This window comes from Oryctolagus cuniculus, chromosome 14 (genome assembly GCF_051225735.1).
Source record: "Oryctolagus cuniculus isolate XC-2025 breed Fujian yellow rabbit chromosome 14, ASM5122573v1, whole genome shotgun sequence".
Taxonomy (NCBI): Eukaryota; Metazoa; Chordata; class Mammalia; order Lagomorpha; family Leporidae; genus Oryctolagus; species Oryctolagus cuniculus.
Window position 1 is genome coordinate 39,693,224 of NC_142880.1, and position 19,277 is coordinate 39,712,500.

A 19,277-nucleotide genomic window follows, 5' to 3' on the forward strand; every position below is an offset into this window, starting at 1 on the left:
GTTAAGGATGGGCTTACAACATAGCCTGGAGAGAATGGCAAAGAAGAAAGGAAATGGTAAATGGAAGAGGACTTTCAGAGTTGTTTAAAGATCAATCATTGGGGCCAGCTTTGTGGCATGGCGGGTAAAGTTGCCGCCTGCTATGCCGGCATCCCATATAGGTGCCAATTCAAGTATCAGCTGCTCCGCTTCTGACCCAGCTCTTTGCTAACGGCTGGGAGAAGAAGCAGAAGATGGCCCAAATGCTTGGGCCCTGGCACCAACATGGGAGACCCAGAAGAAGCTCCTGGATTTCACCTGGCCCAGCCCTGGCCATTGCAGCCATCTGGGGCATGAACAAGTGGATGGAAGATCTCTCTTGCTGTGCTCCGCCATCTTTTGCCCCACTCCCTGTAACTCTTTCTAATAATAAATATTTAAAAAGTCAGTCATTTATTCATCATGTAGTGGGTTAGGCATTATTCGCTTTCTTGTTAGTTTTAAGGATTTTTAGTCAACTATGCATTAGGTGAATGGTTTTGAGAATTTAGTTATATAATACTGTTTGACCTAAAGTGAGTTTCAGGTACCATTTAATTTAAATACTGAGTAAGTATTAGTACAGACCAAGCTACCAGATTGTATGTCTAGACTAATCCTAGTAATAAAGGCAAAACAGCTAGTTTTCTGGCTTTCATTATAGTGATTGTCCTTGCAGTTACAAGGAATTCCATGGCCTGGGACCAGCACTGTGGTGTAGAAGGTTAAGCCTCTGCCTGCAGTGCCGGTATCCCATATGGGCCCCGGTTCAACTCCCAGCTGCTCCACTTCCAATCCAGCTCCCTGCTAATGGGCCTGGGAAAGCAGCAGAAGATGGTCCCAGTACTTGGGCCCCTGTACCCATATGGGAGACCCAAAATAACCTCTTGGTACTGGTTTCAGCCTGGCCCAGCCCCTTTCAGCCATTTTGGGAGTGAATCAACAGATGGAAGACCTTTCCCTCTCTCTTTTCTCTGTATCTCTGCGTTTCAAATAAATAAATAAATCCTTAAAAAGAAAATTCCATGGTCTGTTTTACAGCCACTGCAGTGCCTATATTCAGAAGACACAGGAAAGGGGGTGTGTTCAGAGAGCCTTCCTTAAGGGATCAGCCAGAGATTACTTTATCTGAGTCTTATTGTAAGTTTAGCTTTTCTTCATGCTTGCTGTTAACAGAAGTAAACTATAGGGTTTTTTGTTTTTAAGAATTATTTTATTTATTTGAAAGACAGCTACAGAGAGAGGTAGAGCCAGAGTGAGAGAGGTCTTCCATTCTGCTGGTTTACTCCTCTAATGACCACAATGGCCAGAGCTGAGCTGAATAAAGCCAGGAGCCAGGAGCTTCTTCCATGTCTTCCATGTGGGTGCAGGGGCCCAAGGACTTGGGCCATCTTCTACTGCTTTCCCAGGCCACAGCAAAGAACTGGTTTGGAAGAAGAGCGGCTGGGACTTGAACCGGTGCCCATATGGGATGCCAGTGCTGCAGGCTGAGGCTTTAACCTACACCACAGCACTGGCCCCCAAGGGTTTTTGTTTATTTTTAATCAACTTAAGTCTTATGGTTTTTAAAACTCTTGGTGAGTAGAAAAATAATGGATTCAATTAAAAAGTCAAATTCTCCTGCTGCTGTGGAGGTACATATTTTATATACACCCGTCAATCAAGATGAAGATGTCTTATGTAGTTACCTCATCAGCTACTTGATGAGGTCATTTTTTATGCATAAATCATGGCCTTTTGAGAGATTTGAAGAACATTTTATTTATTATTTGTCAGGTTTTTTTCCTTTTTTTTTTTTTGACAGGCAGAGTTAGAGAGAGAAAGGTCTTCCTTCCATTGGTTCACCCCACAAATGGTCGCTACAGCCGGTGCGCTGCACCAATCCGAAGCCAGGAGCCAGGTGCTTCTCCTGGTCTCCCATGGGGTGCAGGGCCCAAGGACTTGGGCCATCCTCCACTGCACTCCTGGGCCACAGCAGAGAGCTGGCCTGGAAGAGGGGCAACCGGGACAGAATCCGGTGCCCCAACCGGGACTAGAACCTGGGGTACAGGTGCCACAGGCGGAGGATTCGCCTAGTGAGCCGTGGCGCCGGCCTTATTTGTCTTTTGTCTTCTTCTGATTCTTTTTTTTTTTTTGGGCGGCGCAAAGTTTATATTACAATAAAATGTACATGTGAGGAGTTTGATTAGTATTGCCAAAGGTAATACTAACACACTCAAGGAAAATAACACTTCCCTCAGCCCAGGAAGTCCCTGCATTCACGTGCCTGCCCACCTTGGCAGCTGCTGTTCTGACTTCTGTGAGCAAAGATGACTTTCTCCTACTTCAGCCCTTTGGGCCGTAGAGTCATGGCATGCTCTCTTGGATAGCCTTGTTTTTGAAGTGTGATTACTCATGGGTTCAGCTGTTGTCCTCAGATAATGCATGTAGCATGTTTCCAAGCTAAAAATTTTTATTAATGTAGTTGGAGAAACTTAGAAAAACTAATTTCTTTTTTTCCCCTAAGATTTATTTTATATATTTCAAAAGCAGAGTTAGAGAGAGAGGGAGAGTCACAGAGAGAAACAAAACGGCAGCAACAGCCAGGGCTGTGCCAGGCCAGAGCCAGGAGCCTCTTCCAGGTCTCCCATGTGGGTGCAGGGGCCCAAGCACTCTACTGCTTTCCCAAGCATGTTAACAGGGAGCTGGATTGGAAGTGGCGCAGCTGGGACCTGAACTGGTGCCCATATGGAATGCCAGCACTGCAGGTGGCAGCTTACCTGCTATGCCACAACACCAGCCCCGAAAAACTAATTTCTGAGTTTTGAAATTCCCATCTATTTGTTACTGATTACCATGTCACAGGTTTACATTTACATTGAAAAATGACCTGTGATTTGGAGCTGAACTATATTCCATTTTTAATGAGGTATTCTTGATTACTAGGTGAAAGACAAATGTGGGCTGTGAGCATTATTGATTCTTTGTGTTTCAATAAAGACTTCTGGTGAAGAATAAATAAACTCTTGTTTTATAGATCTTGGTTTCAATAGACTCTTCGACATGTGTTTATAGATTTGGGTTTTTATTGTTAAAGAAAACTAGAAACTGCCACATGAATTTTCCTCCCCTTTATAAGTAGTACTAGCTATACTTTCTGAGTGGTTACCTGTGTAATTGTTAATTTAATTCTATGACACCCATCAGAGTAGATACAACTATTCCCATTTTACTGATGAGAAAACAGTCAGATGGCTTGCCATGGTCCCATAGTAAATCGTGGACTCTGTGACTTCTGAACTCTTTCCAGCTCTCAGCTCCTCAGGAACTGCTTTTTCCGGGCCCGTGGAGTCTTTTCCTACATGTGCACTGCTTAGGATTTGGGCAAGGACCCACGTGAAATGCAACATGGATATCCAAGGCTCCTTCTCTTCAAATCCCTCCTCTCTAGACTCTGCCTCCTCAAATGCCAGCTGTCTTACTCCAAGGTCTGAACTCCCATCTTTGTCTCCTCCAAGACTCAGGAACTCTGTTTAATCTCGGGTTCCCAGGTCTGTGCTGCCAATTTGGAGACATATCCAACCAGAAAGGCAGAATGCCAAGTTCACTATGTGTATTTCCCTTCCTTGTTGATCTCCACCCTGGTGCCCAGTGCTTGAAGACAGTTGCATCATTTATTGTGCCCAGTTTGTAGTCTGTGTCAGGAAAATATGTCCACCAGCAGCTCTTTGCCTTTTATTAAAGACTACTTGGTTTGAACAAATGTTTTATCTTTTTCTTCATGAATACTTGGCTGGATGGCCCAGTTCATCACAGTTAATTTTTCAGTTGTTGGAGTTTTCTCAAAGATTAGTCTCTTGTGGTAGCTAAAATAAAATGTACTCAAGAATGATACTATACTCCTGACCTCTCAAATATGTAAAATTTAGGTGTTACATTTGGGCTCATTGATATTTTTCTACATGGCAATAAAAATTAAAAATAAATTTGGCCTCTTTTGCTTAACAGAGTTCCATTGAAGTATTTTTGTATATGGATGAATAATTTGGATGTTAGCTCCTAGACTCCAAATTAGAATACAGCACACCGGCCGGCGCCGCGGCTCACTAGGCTAATCCTCTGCCTAGCGGCGCCGGCACACCGGGTTCTAGTCCCGGTCGGGGCGCCGGATTCTGTCCCGGTTGCCCCTCTTCCAGGCCAGCTTTCTGCTGTGGCCCGGGAGTGCAGTGGAGGATGGCCCAGGTGCTTGGGCCCTGCACCCCATGGGAGACCAGGAAAAGCACCTGGCTCCTGGCTCCTGCCATCGGATCAGCGCGGTGCGCCGGCCGCGGCGGCCATTGGAGGGTGAACCAATGGCAAAGGAAGACCTTTCTCTCTGTCTCTCTCTCTCTCACTGTCCACTCTGCCTGTCAAAAAAAATAAATTAATTAATTAAAAAAAAAAAATACAGCACACCTCTTGTTCCATACATCATCACGTGTTGTTATATTGCTAACCTCAGAAGAATGAATTAGTTAATAATGTGCTCATTCTTCACATCCATCTAATTGTTATAGTTTCTACTTGTTATTTTAGAGCTATTTCTTTCTTCATTTACTTATGAAATAAAAGTAAATCTTTGAATCTGTTTAACATTTTAATCCCTTTAAAAGTTTTTTGTTAAACATTGTGGCTCTGTTGTATGTATTGTAGTCTGATAGGAAGACATTTGTAAATAGAGAAAGTAAGATGCAAAACTGTATATTATTTTAATGACCAGTTGTGTGAATATGGATGGGAATTAGCCTCAGCCAATCTCAGATTATCCTTGAAGATAATACAGAGGACAGGGATGTGAAGGAGACTTCACACTGCACCCTTTAGTGTTTTTAAAATTTTTTGTCTCCTGTACAGTTATTGTAAAATATTAAAAACATAATTAAAAAATAAATACATTATTACCACTTTAAACTTTTAAAATTTTTTATTCTTATAGGTAATTGAGACAGTGTTCCTTAATAACTCAGTGCTTTTTCCTCAATATATCATGGAGAACACTCCCTATCAGTATGTGAAACTGTCTCAATCTTAAACAATTGTAGGATATGGTGTACCATACTTATTTAATTATGCTCTTGTGGGTGAAAGTTTAGGTTGCTTCTAGTTATTGCTGGTTTTTTTTTTTTTTTTAAAGATTTCATTTATTTTAAAGGCAGTTACACAGAGAGAGAAGGAGAGGCAGAGAGAGAGGTCTTCCATCCACTGGCTCACTCCTGATTTGGCCACAACAGCCCGAGCTGTGCCAATCTGGAGTCAGGAGCCAGGAGCTTCCTCCAGGCCTCCCACGTGGGTGCAGGGGCCCAAGGACTTGGGCCATCTTCTGCTGCTTTTCCAGGCCGTAGCAGAGAGCTGGATTGGAAGTGGAGCAGACGAGACATGAACCAGTGCCTATATGGGATGCTGATACTGCAGATTTTTCCCCTGTATAACAGTTATTTCCCCAGTAAGATTTTATATATTTGTTTATTCTCTTTTTTAAATTGTTTTCTTATTTATAGTCCTCATTATTTGTGGATTACATATTTGCAAATACACCTACTTGGCAAAATTTAGTTGGAACCATGAAATCAAAACTCATGGCACTTTCATGGTCATTCATGGACAAACAGGCAAAGGATTTTGAGTAGTTGATCTAGACATTGCCAAATGAGGTGTGTGTGTGTGTGTGTGTGTGTGCGTATTTAAGACTTATTTTATTTAGTTGAAAGGCAGAACTAGAGAGCAAGAGGAAGAAATAGATGTATCTTCCATCTGCAGGTTTAAAACTCCCCAAATTGCTGCAGTGGCCAGGCGGGGCCAGGCCAAAGCCAGGAGCTTCTTCTGGGTCTCCCACATGGTACAAGGGTCCAAGCACTTGGGCCATTTTCCACTGCTTTTCCAAGTGCGTTAGCAGGGAGCTGGATCGAAATGGAGCACCCAGAACTTGAACTAGCACCCACTTGGGATGCTGGCATTGCAGGTGGTAGCTTAGCCCGTTAACACCACAGTGCTGGCCCCATGGACTCTGTTTTTTTATTTCAGGTCTCATACTGCTAATAGGTGTATTTCAAAAACAGTTTATTTAGTGCCACATTTTTTCACATTTCGAGCTTTCTATTTGTGATTTCAAAATGGCCACAAAGCACTGTTCTGAAGGATTGTCTAGTATTCCTGTGTGCCTAATGGTGAAAATCTGACACATACATTAGTTTAGCTTCATTTGAGCATGAGTTGTATTCCTATTGCTGTAAGTTCAATGCTAATGAGTCAGTAGTGTTCTTAAATAGAAGTACACGCAAAACACAGTTACATGTTGATAGGCTTTGATTAAAATGTGACCAGAGACTTACAGTATATCGGACACTGTATTTATAAAATTTAACTACTTTTTTTTTAAAGATTTGTTTATTTACTTGAAAGTCAGAGTTACACAGAGAGAGGGGAGGCAGAGAGGGGGAGAGAGAGGGAGAGAGGTCTTCCATCCGCAGGTTCACTCCTCAACTGATCGCAATGGCCGAAGCTGCGTCGATCCAGAGCCAGGAGCTTCTTCCGGGTCTCCCAAGCTGGTACAGGGACCCAAGGGCTTGGGCCATCTTCTATTGCTTTCCCAGGCCATAGCAGAGAGCTGGATGGGAAGTGAAACAGTTGGGTCTCGAACCAGCACCCATATGGGATGCCGCAGCTTCAGGCCAGGGCATTAATTCGCTGTGCCACAGCACCATCCCACGAATGTAACTACTTTGAATGAGGAGAATGGACTGTGTTCCTTTGCAAGACATTTTATAATAATGGATGGGGCCGGCACTGTGGTGTAGCAGGTAAAGCCACCGCCTGCAGTGCTGTCATCCCATATGGGCACTGGTTCGAGACCCGGCTGTTACACTTCCGATCCAGCTCTCTTCTATGGCCTGGGAAAGCAGTACAAGATGGCCCAAATCTTTGGACCCCTCCACCCACGTGGGAGACCCGGAAGAAGCTCCTGGTTCCTGGCTTCGGATTGGCGTAGCTCCGGCCATTGTGGCCAATTGGGGAGTGACCCATTGGATGGAAGACCTCTCTCTCTCTCTCTCTCTCTCTCTCTTTCTGCCTTTCCTTCTCTCCGTTTGTGTAACTCTTTCAAATAAATAAATAAAATCATTAATATATATGTGTGTGTGTATATATATGTATGTGTGTGTGTGTGTGTATATATATATATATATATATATATATATATAAAATAATGGAAGAATACAGAGAGAGTGGGGCCAGCACCTTGGTGCAGTAGGTTAATCTGCCTGCGGCGCCAGCATCCCATATGGGCACCAGTTCTAGTCTTGGCTGCTCCTCCTCCAGTCCAGCTCTCTACTTTGGCCTGGGAAGCAGTAGAAGATGGGCCCCTGCACTCACATGGGAGATCTGGAAGATGCTCCTGGTTCCTGGCTTCAGATCGGCATGGCTACAGCTGCTGTGGCCATTTGGGGAGTGAACCAATGGAAGGAAGACCTTTCTCTTCTTGTCTCTCCCTCTCACTCTCTGTAACTCTGCCTCTCAAATAAATAAATAAAATCTTTTTAAAAAATACATAGTGAGAAGTAAGTTTGTTAGCAATTTTAATGAGAATTCAAATGTAGAAAACCCAAACAGTCTGTATTTTCTGTTTTCAGTGTCTATGGGTATCAGAAAGGGTAGCATCTTTGACCAAAACTGTTCCTCAGCTGTTATACTTAAACCTGCAGCATAACTGTCTTATAAATAGTGATTCCGGATTTCAAGTGTGTCTACCATATTTTAACTTACTCCTTTGATTCTTCTTCATCTGTTTACTTTGTCTAAATGCAGTACATTTAGAAACTTACATGACTCATAGTTTTGCAGAAAAAATAGATGATGGCTGTCTTCTTTGTTCCTTAAGAGCGAAACGTTTTCATTTTTACATTTATAAATATGAAATACAGGGCCGGCGCCGCAGCTCACTAGGCTGATCCTCCGCCTTGTGGCACACCGGGTTCTAGTCCCGGTTGGGGCACCAGATTCTGTTCCGGTAGCCCCTCTTCCAGGCCAGCTCTCTGCTGTGGCCAGGGAGTGCAGTGGAGGATGGCCCAAGTACTTGGGCCCTGCACCCCGTGGGAGACCAGGAGAAGCACCTGGCTCCTGCCATCGGATCAGCGCAGTGCGCCGGCCGCAGCACGCTGGCCGCGGTGGCCATTGGAGGGTGAACCAACGGCAAAGGAAGACCTTTCTGTCTCTCTCTCACTGTCCACTCTGCCTGTCAAAAAATAAAGAAAAAAATATGAAATACAATGAACACTCCAGTGATTGGTTTTCATTTCTACATCCTCTTACCTTTCATACTGTGTATACACATGTCTTCCACAGTTGTTTACATAGAAACAGTAGCAGGTAAATTCTGCTACACAGGCATAAATGATCAAAGAACAATGTCACATATTCTTTTAGTAAAAAGGATGGTTTAGATTTTTATCACAAAATATTATATGATATTTGTGATAGTTCTATTATATGATTCTTTTGAGTAAGTATCCAGATAAGACTAATATATTTCCTTTTTGTCCTTATAAACATATTAGTTCTTGAGTTTGAGAAATTTGTATGAACAGTTTCACCACCGTTACTAGTCTAGAGCGAGTGTCAACCGAGGTTAAAGAGCAAATATTTTAAGCTGTAGTTTTCCAAGAGCTGGACTAGCTCTTTTTAGTCATTTTGTGATTGGTTTAATAATTATGAAATTACTGCCTCTGTCAATTTTCTTCTCTGCTATTATGGACAAAAAATTTAAAATTCTAAATTTTGAATTTCTTCCAGGTGAAGATTTTTTTTTTTTAAAGGCTATGGGATGGCGCGGTGGCATAGCAGGTGAAGCCGCTGCCTGCATTGCCAGCATCCCATATGGGCACCTGTTCAAGTCCTGGCTGCTCCTCTTTCCATCCAGCTCTCTGCTATGGCCTGGGAAAGCAGTAGAAGATGACCCAAGTCCTTGGGCCCCTGCACCCACATGGAAGACCCGGAAGAAGCTCCTGGTCCCTGGCTTTGGATCAGCGCAGCTCCAGCTGTTGCAGCCATCTGGGGAGTAAACCAGTGGATGGAAGACCTCTCTCTCTTTGTCTCTCCTTCTTTCTCTGTGTAACTCTTTCAAATAAATAAATCTTAAAAAATAAAAATAAAAATACGACTACAAGGATGGTATCGCCAGACTATGTGGAAACTTTTTGAAATATAATGTAGTACTTGGGCAAAAGAAAAGAAAACTGACATAATGATGTTTCATCAACCTTTTACATGATTCCACCCTTCCATGTTCTTAGTATTTCAGTGTTGTTTTGAAAGCTTCATTGGAAATAATTAGTGAGTGTATCTGCATAACAAATTGCCCTAAAACTTAGTAATTTTTTTTAAAGATCTTATTTATTTGAGTAGAGTTATAGTCAGACAGGGCGAGACAGAGAGAAAGGTCTTCCATCTACTGGTTCACTCTCCAAATGGCTGCAACAGCCGGAGCTGAGCCTCTCTGAAGCTAGGAGTCAGGAGCTTCTTCCAGGTCTCCCACATTGGCGCAGCGGCTTAAGCACTTGGACCATCATCTTCTGCTTTCTCAGGCTATAGCAGAGAGCTGGATATGAAGAGGAACGGCCAGGACACGAACTGGTGCCCATGTGGGATGCTGTTACTGCGGGCAGAGGCTTAGCCCACTACACCACAGTGCCATCCCCTAAAACTTAGTAATTTAAAACACCAAGTGTTTACTGCCTTATAGTTCCTTTTTTTTTTTTTTTTTTTTTTTTTTTTGAATTTGAAAGAGGAGAGACATACAGAGAGATCTTTCATCCACTGGCTCACTCCTCAAATGGTTACAACAGCTGGAGCTGAGTCAATCAGGAGACAGGAGCTTCTTCTGGGTCTCCCATGCGGGTGCAGGGGCCCAAGCACTTGTGCCATCTTCTACTGCTTTCCCAGGCCACAGCAAAGAGCTAGATCAGAAGTGGAGCAGCTGGGACTCAAACCGGTACCTATATGGGATGCCGGGGCTGCAGACCTGGACTTTGACCCACTGCACCACAGCTCCGGCCCCTTTATAGGGATGGAGAACCGTTTTTCTGCCAAGCGTCATTTGGATATTCATAAAATTATTTGCAGGCCATACAAAATTAAGAACTTCAAAAATTTTAGCCTGTTGTGGGTTTGTTGAATTTCAAGTCCCTTCTGCAGTTCTCGGCAGGGCCAGATCAAATGATTTGGGCAGGCCTAACACAGCCAGTGTGCCAGGCATTGCCCTCTGTGCTGCAAACCCACAATCCAGGAGCATCTTATCTGGGTGTTTTTGTTTTTGCTTTCAATGATTTATTTATTTGAAAGAGTTACAAAGAGAGGGAGAGAGAGTTCTTCCATCTGCTGGTTCACTCCCCAAGTGGCCGCACCCACCAGAGCTGGGCTGATCCGAAGCCAGGAGCTAGGAGCTTCTTCAAGGTCTCCTATGTGAGTGCAGGGGCCCAAGCACTTGGGCCATCCTGCAGTGCTTTCCCAGGCACATTAGCAGGGAGCGGGATTAGAAGTGGAGCAGACAGGACTCGAATCGCCTCCATATGGGATGCCGGCACCACTCGCAGCGGCTTGACCCACTATACCATAGTGCCAGCCCCGGTTCTTGGTTCTCATGAGGCTGCAGTGAGGTTGTCAGCCAGGACTATAGCCTTCCCCTGGCCCTCCTGGGACTGGGAGAGCCGCTTCCAAGCATACTCCTATGGTTGTTGGCAGGAGGCTTATGTTCCTTGCCACTTGGGGCTCTCCGTAGGCATCTTGAGACTCTGAATATGGCAACCGGCTTCTCCCAGAATAAAGAATTCAAGAGACAGCAATGCCACAGGCCCTTTGGTAACTTGGGCTCTGAGTGCCATACCATCATTTACACCTTTTTCTGTTCTTTACATGCAAATCTCAGTGCCCACCCACAGTCAACGTGAGGCTGACACGGGAATACCTAGATGGTTGGCAGACCTCTAAGAATGTTAGGAATCGTTATGAATAGTTCAACAACTGCTTCACAAAGAAAACCAACACTAGGAACAGGCATTGTAGCACAGCATGTTAACCTGTTGTCTGATACGCTTGCATCCCATATCACAGGACCAGTTGAGTTCTGGCTCCTCCACTTCTGACCCAGCTTCCAACTAATGCGTGTAGGAGAGCAGCAGGCAGTGACCCATGTACTTGTGTCCCTGCCACCGTGTGGGACACCAGAATGGAGTGCCAGGCTCCTGGTTTTGGCCTGGCCAAGCCCTGCCTGTAGGAGGCATCTGGGGAGTCAGGCAGCAAATGGGAGATCTGTGTTCCTCCCTGCCATTCTTCAAGAAAAAACTCAAAGACTGAAATTGGGCCCAGGAGGCCTTAATCTGTCGGAGATTAATTTTCATCTTCTTTTATTTATTTGTAAGATTTTTAATTTCTTCTTGTATGTTTATTACAATGAATATTTTAGGATCATAAATTTTCCTCTGAGTAGTAATTTAGTTGTATTTTGTAGGTTCTATTTTGTGGCATCTTTATCATTTTCTAGTAATCTCAAATTGTGAATTTTGTTTTCAATTGTAGAAAGGTTTAAAGTTTTAATATCTGATCTGGGTGGTTGGGTTTTATTTCTAGCCTCATTTTATTGTAGGAGAGTATTGTTTGTACAATTGTAATCACTATTTTTAAAATGTTTATATTCTAGTAGGACAAAGTACCAGTACTCCTTAATGTTTTTAAATTAGTATTATATTAGATCTTAATATTAGAATATTTTTATTCTTTGTATTTCTGTATAAAAATTGTATATTTTATATTTGTATTTAATTTTGCTTACTGTGATTAAATAAATGTATTTATTTTGTATGTTTCTTTATGATTTTATAAGAAAATAGGATTTTATATTTTGTAAATGTATCTAGAATTTTCTTCCTTCAAATTCAGGTACAGCTGTCTCCCAAGGAGAATGGTATCTTGATGTTCCCTGGCCGATATGAATAACAGGCTCATCATTTTCTTCAGGAACACTGGGTTGGTGACACGATCATCTGCACTTTTGCTCTTGTTGTATGTATTCCATACTTAAATAACTAGCAGAGTATTTTTAAAAACAGCCTGATTAACTGAACATGCCAGTGTAAGTGATTAAAAGAAACTCAGTGCCGCATTCAGAGCACAGAAGTCAATCTGCCAAAACTGTGATGGAGCACATTTTTGTATAGTGTAACTTTCTTAGTTAAGTATGTTAAGCTTTCTATTCGTGCTTTTAAAAATAAAGAAAACCACTTTAAACCTTGACTATCTGAGTTTTTTCTTCGGAATATAGAGTATATATTGAGTCTGTCTAATGACGTACAAAGAAAACTACTCGGGCTTATTTGGGTGAAGGGAAGTATTATAAAGATAGAGCCAATGATGAACCAGCCTGACTGCGGGGGGAGGGACCTTGCTGATCATCAAGGTTAGAGAACAAAGGCTCCTAAGCTGTGTCACAAGTATTGGTCTGGCAATCAGGAACGAAGGCTTCCATTTCTTCTTTTCTTTTACTTTTTTTTCTTTTTTTTTTTTAAGATTTTTTATTTTATTTGACAGGTAGAGTTACAGTGAGAGGGAGAGGCAGATCTTCCTTCCATTGGTTTACTCCCCAAATGGCCGCACAGCTGGAGTTGCACCAATCCAAAGCCAGGAGCCAGGTGCTTCCCTCCCACGTGGGTGCTGGGGCCCAAGGACTTGGGCCATCTTCTGCTCTCCCAGGCTACAGCAGAGAGCTGGATTGGAAGAGGAGCAGCTGGGACTAGAACCGGCGTCCACACGGGATGCCAGTGCTACAGAGGATTAACCCACTGCACCACGGCGCCAGCCCCCAAGGCTTCCATTTCTTAGGAGTCACGTCATTCTTTCTGTACCTTCCCTTGTCTGTCTCTGCTTCTCCCACTCACCTGCTGCCCAACACAGCTAGCTACCCAGCCATTCATTGACCTTAGCACCTTCTCCATTCAGTTACTGTTCCTATGTAGCCTAATGGTGTCCATGCCCCTGGGATTCTCCCCCGTCTACTTAGTGGAGGAAGACATTACTATAAGTGCTCTTCCTGTCAGAGGTATTGGATGAGCAGGCTGAATCAGTTAAGCTCCCCTGGTATATTAGTAACTGCAAGAACTTACTAAGTATTCAAGTAAGCTTTGCAGATAAGGAGGTTCTGTGATAAAGCTTTCTTGTATAAGGTATAAGTGCAGTTTTATAAAATATATTTTCTGACAACCAACCAGTATTTTCTACCGTCAGCATATTTATATAAACTGTTGGCAGGTTGGGGCCAGCACTGTGGCATGGTGGATTAAGCAGCTGGTTGCAATGCTGCATCCCATATCAGAGTGCTGATTGCTTCATTTCCAATCAAGGTCCTTGCTAATGTGTCTGGGAAGGCAGTGGAAGATGGCCCAAGTGCTTAGGCCCCTGCCACCCACATAGGAGACCCTGATGGAGTTCTAGACTCCTGTCTTTGGCCTGGACCAGCACTAGCCATTACAGCTATTTGGGGAGTGACCCAGCAGACAGAAAATCTGTCCTCTATGTGTTGCTCTGCCTTTCAAACAAATCATCCTCCTAAAAATATATTGGCGGTGCCGGCACTGTGGTATAGCAGGTAAAGCCGCCACCTGTAGTGCTGGCATCCCATATGGGTGCCGGTTTGAGTTCCAGCTGCTGCAATTCTGATCCAGCTCTCTTGCTATGGCCTGGAAAAGCAGTAGAAGATGGCCCAAGTGCTTGGGCCCCTGCACCCGTGTGGGAGACCTGGCAGAAGCTCCTGGCTCTTGGCTTTGGATTGGCACAGCTCCAGCTGTTGTAGCCATCTGGGGAGTGAGCTAGCAGGTGGAAAACCTCTCTCTCTCTACGTCTGCCTCTCTCTAACTCTGCCTTTCAAATAAATAAATAAAAAATATATATATATATTGGCAGCAGGCCAGCATTGTGGTATAGCTGGTAAGGCTGCCATCTGCAACATCATCATCCCATATGGGCACTGATTCAAGTCCCAGCTGCTCCATTTCTGATCCAGCTTCCTGCTCATATGCCCTGGAAAGCAGTGGAAGATGGCCCAAGTACTTGGGCCCCTTACCTGCGTGGGAGACCCAGAAAAAGCCATTTGGGGAGTGAACCATGGAAGATCTCTCTCCTTCTCTCTCTGTAACTGACTTTCAAAAATAAATAGTTTAAAAAAATGTATTGGGAGTCAGCGCTGTGGTGTAGTAGGCTAAACCTCCACTTGCGGCACCAGCATCCCATATGGGCACCAGTTCATGTCTCAGCTGCTCTTCCAATCCAGCTCTCTGCTTATGGCCTGGGAAGGCAGCAGAGGATGGCCCAAGCACCCAGGTAGGAGATCTGGAGGAAGCTACAGGCTCCTGGCTTCAGATCAGCACAGCTGCAGCTGTTGCAGCCATTTGGGAAGAACTTTCTGTCTCTCTCCCGCTATGTAACTCTTCCTCTCAAATATTTATTATTTATTTATTTATTTATTTAATTGAAAAGCAGAGTTAGAGGGAGAGAGATCTTCCATCTACTGGCTCACTCCCCAAATGGCCTCAACAGCTGGTGCTGGGCTAGGCCAAAGCCAGGAGGCTGGAACTTCATCTGGGTCTCCCACATGGGTAGCAGGGGCCCAACTACTTGGGCCATCTTCCGCTGCTCTCCCAGGCACATTAGTAGGGAGCTGGATTGCAAGTGGAGCAGCCAGGATTCAAATTAGCTCTCATGGAATGCTGGCATTGCAGGGCACAGCTTAACCCACTGTGCCTCAACACTGACCCCACCTCGGAAGATTTTGAACCAAAGGTACAGTGTGATGTGACTGATGTTACAGAAAGAGCCTCCTGACTTCTGTGTTGAACATTATAGATTTCAAGGGAGGAAGCATTGGGTCATAATAGCTGGATCTGAGGGCCTTGCAAGTGGAGCTAGCCAGATTTGCCAGTAGGTTACATGCAGCATGGAGCGGAGCCGCGGATGACTCCAAGGTTTGTGGCCTAATCAACTGGAAGGATGAAGTTGGAGTTCTGTGAAATGGACGTCTACCCAGAGAGTACTTTTGTGACAGGTGTTGGGTTTTAGACCAATGAAATGTGAGATGCCCGTTAATAGTAGTTGGAAATGAATGGAGAGTGTGTGCCAGGTATGGAAATGAGTAAGTTAACATAACCATTCAGCTGATGAGCTGGCCCAGGAAGTGCCCTTAGAGAAGCTGGCAGAGAACTGCCTATGGCTAGAGTTCAGATAAGAAGAAAAACCGCAAAGGAGACTGGGAAGGAGCTCGGAGTGAGTGAGGAGGAAAGTCTGGAGGGATGACCTGGAAGGCAGATGGAGAAAGCATTTGAGAGAGTGGCAGCGGTAGAAGCTATCCAAGCTTCCTGTAGGTTCCTGTAGGTTCGCTGCTACCCACAGGGAAGGAGGAGGCTGAAAACCTACTGCATTTAGCAATGTCGAGGTCACTGATGCCCCCTGAAGAGGTGTTTGGTGGAGTGGAGGAGGTAAAAGCCTGTGAGGAGAGAGTAGAAGAGTTAGCTGTGCAGTAAGCAACCAAAAAGCTATTTCTGAGCTCTCATTATATTCAGGTATTGATAAAATCAGATTTTTAGATAGCTTTGTTTATTGAGTTTTTTTTTTCTTTGTTTTGTTTTTAATTTATTTGAAAGGCAGAACAACAGAGGAGGGGAGAATGAGAGCTTCCACCTACTGGTTCACTCCCCAAATATTCACCATGGCTAGGATTGGGACAGGAGGAACTCCATCTGCGTCTTCCACATAGGTGGCAGAGGCCCAGGCACGTGGGTCATCTCCCACTGCCTTCCCACACACATTAGCCAGGAGCTGCATCAGAAGTGAAACGGATCTGTGTTGTGGCTTACCAGGTTAATCCCCTGTTCAAGTCCTGTCTGCTCCACTTCTGGTCCAGCTCTCTGATCTCTGTCTGTAAATCCCTCTCTGTAAACTCTGCCTCTCAAATAAATAATAAATCTTGGCCGGCACCGCGGCTCACTAGGCTAATCCTCCGCCTGTGGCGCCGGCACCCGGGGTTCCAGTTCCGGTTGGGGCACCGGATTCTGTCCCAGTTGCTCCTCTTCCAGTCCATCCAGTCTAGCTCTCTGCTATGGCCCAGCAAGGCAGTGGAGGATGGCCCAAGTGCTTGGACCCTGCACCTGCATGGGAGAACAGGAGGAAGCACCTGGCTCCTGGCTTCGGATCGGCGCAGCGCGCCGGCCGTAGCAGCCATTTGGAAGGTGAACCAACGGAAGGAAGACCTTTCTCTCTGTCTCTCTCACTGTCTAACTCTGCCTGTAAAAAAAAAAAGAAATCTTAAAAAAAAAAAAAGTGAAGCAGCCAGGACTTGAAGCAGCACTCTGGTGTTATAGACTGCAGCTTAACTGTGCCACAGGTAAATTATTTTTATGAAACTTCAGTATGTATATAAATATCTGTTGTGTACTGTTTTGATGTAAAATGTTTTTATATGAAAGCTTTTATCACTTCATTTTAAAGATTATTTATTTGAAAGAGAGCGAGAATTCTTCCATCCACTGGTTCACTCCCCAGATGGTGGCAATGTCCAGGGCTGAGCCAGGCCAAAGCCAGGAGTCAGGAGCTTCTTCCGGGTCTCCCACGTTGGGTGTAGGAGGGGCCCAAGCACTTGGGCCATCTTCTACTGCTTTCCCAGGCCATAGCAGGGTGCTGGATTGGAAGTGAAGCAGCCAGGACTCAAACTGGTGTCCCTATGGGTTGCTGGTGTCACAGGTAGCCCTGATGTAAAATTTCTTACTGTGAGTCATAGTTAACAAAAAAGCCTGAAAATAAGGAATTAGATCAAGAATGTACAGGGACTATTCAGCAAAGAAGCTGAGAATTTAGGCGGTTTTACTCATGGAGACACAGTGGAAGGATGGTGGGTGGGAGTGGCCGGGATATGTGCTCAGAAACGGGGCAGTTTGGAACCCTAAGGGTGCACATCAGGGGGTGAGGAATGACCTTGGTGCGAACTGGACTAGTATGCACGGTGAGCTTTTGTAACAGACACACTTTGTCATGGATAATTCATTTCTCTGTAGTGGGCCAGACTGAACACTTTAGTTTCCTTTGGCTGTTGATGGTCCCGCTTCACATCTGTTTTTAACCCTTTAAAAATATGAAAATCATTCTCTGCTCAAGGGCTCTAGCTGTATTTTGCTGATCCCTGCTTTATATAAAAGTCATGAGCTGAAGCTCTTGGACAAATCCTTTGCATAGAATCCAGGAGGATTTTCAGGTATGATATTTAATAGTAGGGTTAGGGCCAGGGTTAGGGTTAGGGTTAGGACTAGGGCTAGGGTTAGGGTTAGGGCCAGGGTTAGGACTAGGACTAGTGCTAGGGTTAGTATTAGGGTTATGGTTAGGGCTAGCGTTAGGGTTAGGGCTAGGGCTAGGGCTAGGGCGAGGTTTGAGGTTAGGGTTAGGGTTAGGGCTAGGGTTAGGGGTAGGGCTAGGGTTAGGGTTAGGGTTAAGGTTAGGGCTAGGGCTAGGGTTAGGGGTAGGGCTAGAGTTAGGGTTAGTATTAGGGCTAGGGTAAGGGTTAGGGTTAGCGTTAGGGCCAGGGTTAGGGTTAGGGCTAGGGCTAGGGCTAGGGCTAGGGCTAGGGCTAGGGCTAGGGTTAGGGTTAGGGCTAGAGCCAGGGTTAGGGTTAGGGTTAGGGCTAGGGCTAGGGTTAGGTTTAGGGTTGGGGTTAGGGCCAGGGTTAGGGTTAGGTTGGGGTTAGGGCTAGTGCTAGGTCTAGGGCTGGGGTTAGTTTTAGGGTTGGTCTAGGGCTATGTTTAGGGTTAGGTTAGGGCTAGGGCTAGGGTTAGAGCTAGGATTAGGGTTAGGGTTAGGGCTTGGGCTAGGGTTAGGGTTAGGGCTAGGGTTAGGGCTAGAGCTAGGTTTAGGCTTAGGGTTAAAGTTAGGGTTAGGGCTAATGCTAGTCAGGGTTAGGGCTAGGGTTAGTGTTAGGTCTAGGGCTAGGGTTAGGGTTAGGGTTAGGGCTAGGTCTAGGGATATGGTTAGGGCTTGGGTTAGGGCTAGGGTTAGGGTTAGGGTTAGGGCTAGGGCTAGGGTTAGGGCTAGGGTTAGGTTTTGGCTAGGGTTAGGGCTATGGCTATGTTTAGGTTTAGGGTTAGGGTTACAGCTAGGGTTAGGGTTAGGACTAGGGCTAGGGCTAGGGTTAGGGCTAGGGTTAGGTTTGGGTTAGGGCTTGGACTATGCTTAGGGTTAGGGTTAGGGCTTGGGCTAGTTCTATGGTTAGGGTTAGGGTTATTGCTATTTCTATGTTTAGGGATAGGGTTAGGGCTAGGGTTAGGGTTAGGACTAGTGCTAGGGTTAGGGTTAGGGCTAGGGTTAGGGTTAGGGATAGGTCTAGGACTAGTGCTAGTGTTAGGGTTAGGGTTATGGTTAGGGCTAGGGTAAGGGTTAGGGTTAGGGCTAGGGTTAGGGTTAGGGTTAGGGCTAGGCCTAGGGCTAGGTTTGAGGTTAGGGTCAGGGTTAGGGTTAGGGCTAGCGTTTGGATTACGGGTAGGTCTAGGGCTAGGGCTAGGTTTAGTGTTTTGGTTAGGGTTAGGGCTAGTGCTAGGGCTAGAGTTGGGTTAGGATTAGGGCTAGGGTAGGGGTTGGGGTTAGGGTTAAGGCCAGGGTTAGGGTTAGGGCTAGGGCTAGGGTTAGGGTTAGGGCTAGGGCTAGGGTTAGTGTTGGGGTTGGGGTTAGGGCTAGGCCTATGGTTAGGGTTATGGTTAGGGCTAGGGTTAGGGTTATGATTAGGGCTTGGGCTAGGGTTAGGTTTAGGTTTAGGGCTAGGGTTAGGGTTAGGGCTAGGGCTAGTGTTAAGGTTAGGGTTATGATTAGGGTTAGGATTGGGATTAGGGCTTGGACTAGGTTTAGGGTTAGGGTTAGGGTTAGGGCTATTGTTAGGGTTTGGGCTAGGGTTAGGGTTAGGATTCGGGTTAGGGTTAGTTCTAGGGCTAGTGCTATGGTTAGGATTAGGGTTAGGGTTAGTGCTAGTGTAAGGGTTAGGGTTAAGGCCAGGGTTAGGGTTAGGATAGGGTTAGGGTTAGGGCTAGAGCTAGGCTTAGGGTTAGGGTTAGGGTTAGTGTTAGGGCTAGGGCTAGGGTTAGGGTTAGGGCTAGGTCTATGGTTACGGTTTGGGTTAGGGCTAGGGTTAGGGTTAGGGTTATATTTAGGGCTGGGGCTAGGGTTAGGGTTAGGGT

General features: G+C 45.1%; 2 protein-coding genes across 25 annotated transcripts in view; one reads left to right on the forward strand and one right to left on the reverse strand.

Annotated features, from left to right (window-relative positions):
* The window catches only part of SMN1 (survival of motor neuron 1, telomeric), a 64,248-nt gene that overhangs the window by 20,920 nt on the left and 24,051 nt on the right, over positions 1-19,277 (forward strand). For 5 of the 24 annotated variants that reach the window (XR_016220072.1, XR_016220075.1, XM_008274520.5 and 2 more), the window contains one exon: positions 11,962-12,315. The exons of 1 other annotated variant lie outside the window; for it this stretch is intronic. The gene's annotated coding sequence lies outside the window, so the exon portion shown is untranslated. Of the gene's footprint in view, positions 1-3,307; positions 4,003-6,909; positions 7,161-7,350; positions 7,579-8,820; positions 9,183-11,939; positions 12,316-19,277 lie in introns of those variants that run through there. 18 more of the 24 variants (XR_016220070.1, XM_089312598.1, XM_002721117.5 and 15 more) reach the window with 6 other exon arrangements.
* NAIP (NLR family apoptosis inhibitory protein) overlaps positions 15,413-19,277 on the reverse strand; it is a 20,351-nt gene continuing 16,486 nt past the window's right edge. Inside the window, 1 exon segment of the mRNA XM_017344647.4 lies at positions 15,413-15,579. Within this exon segment, the coding sequence (XP_017200136.4) occupies positions 15,413-15,579 (167 nt within the window).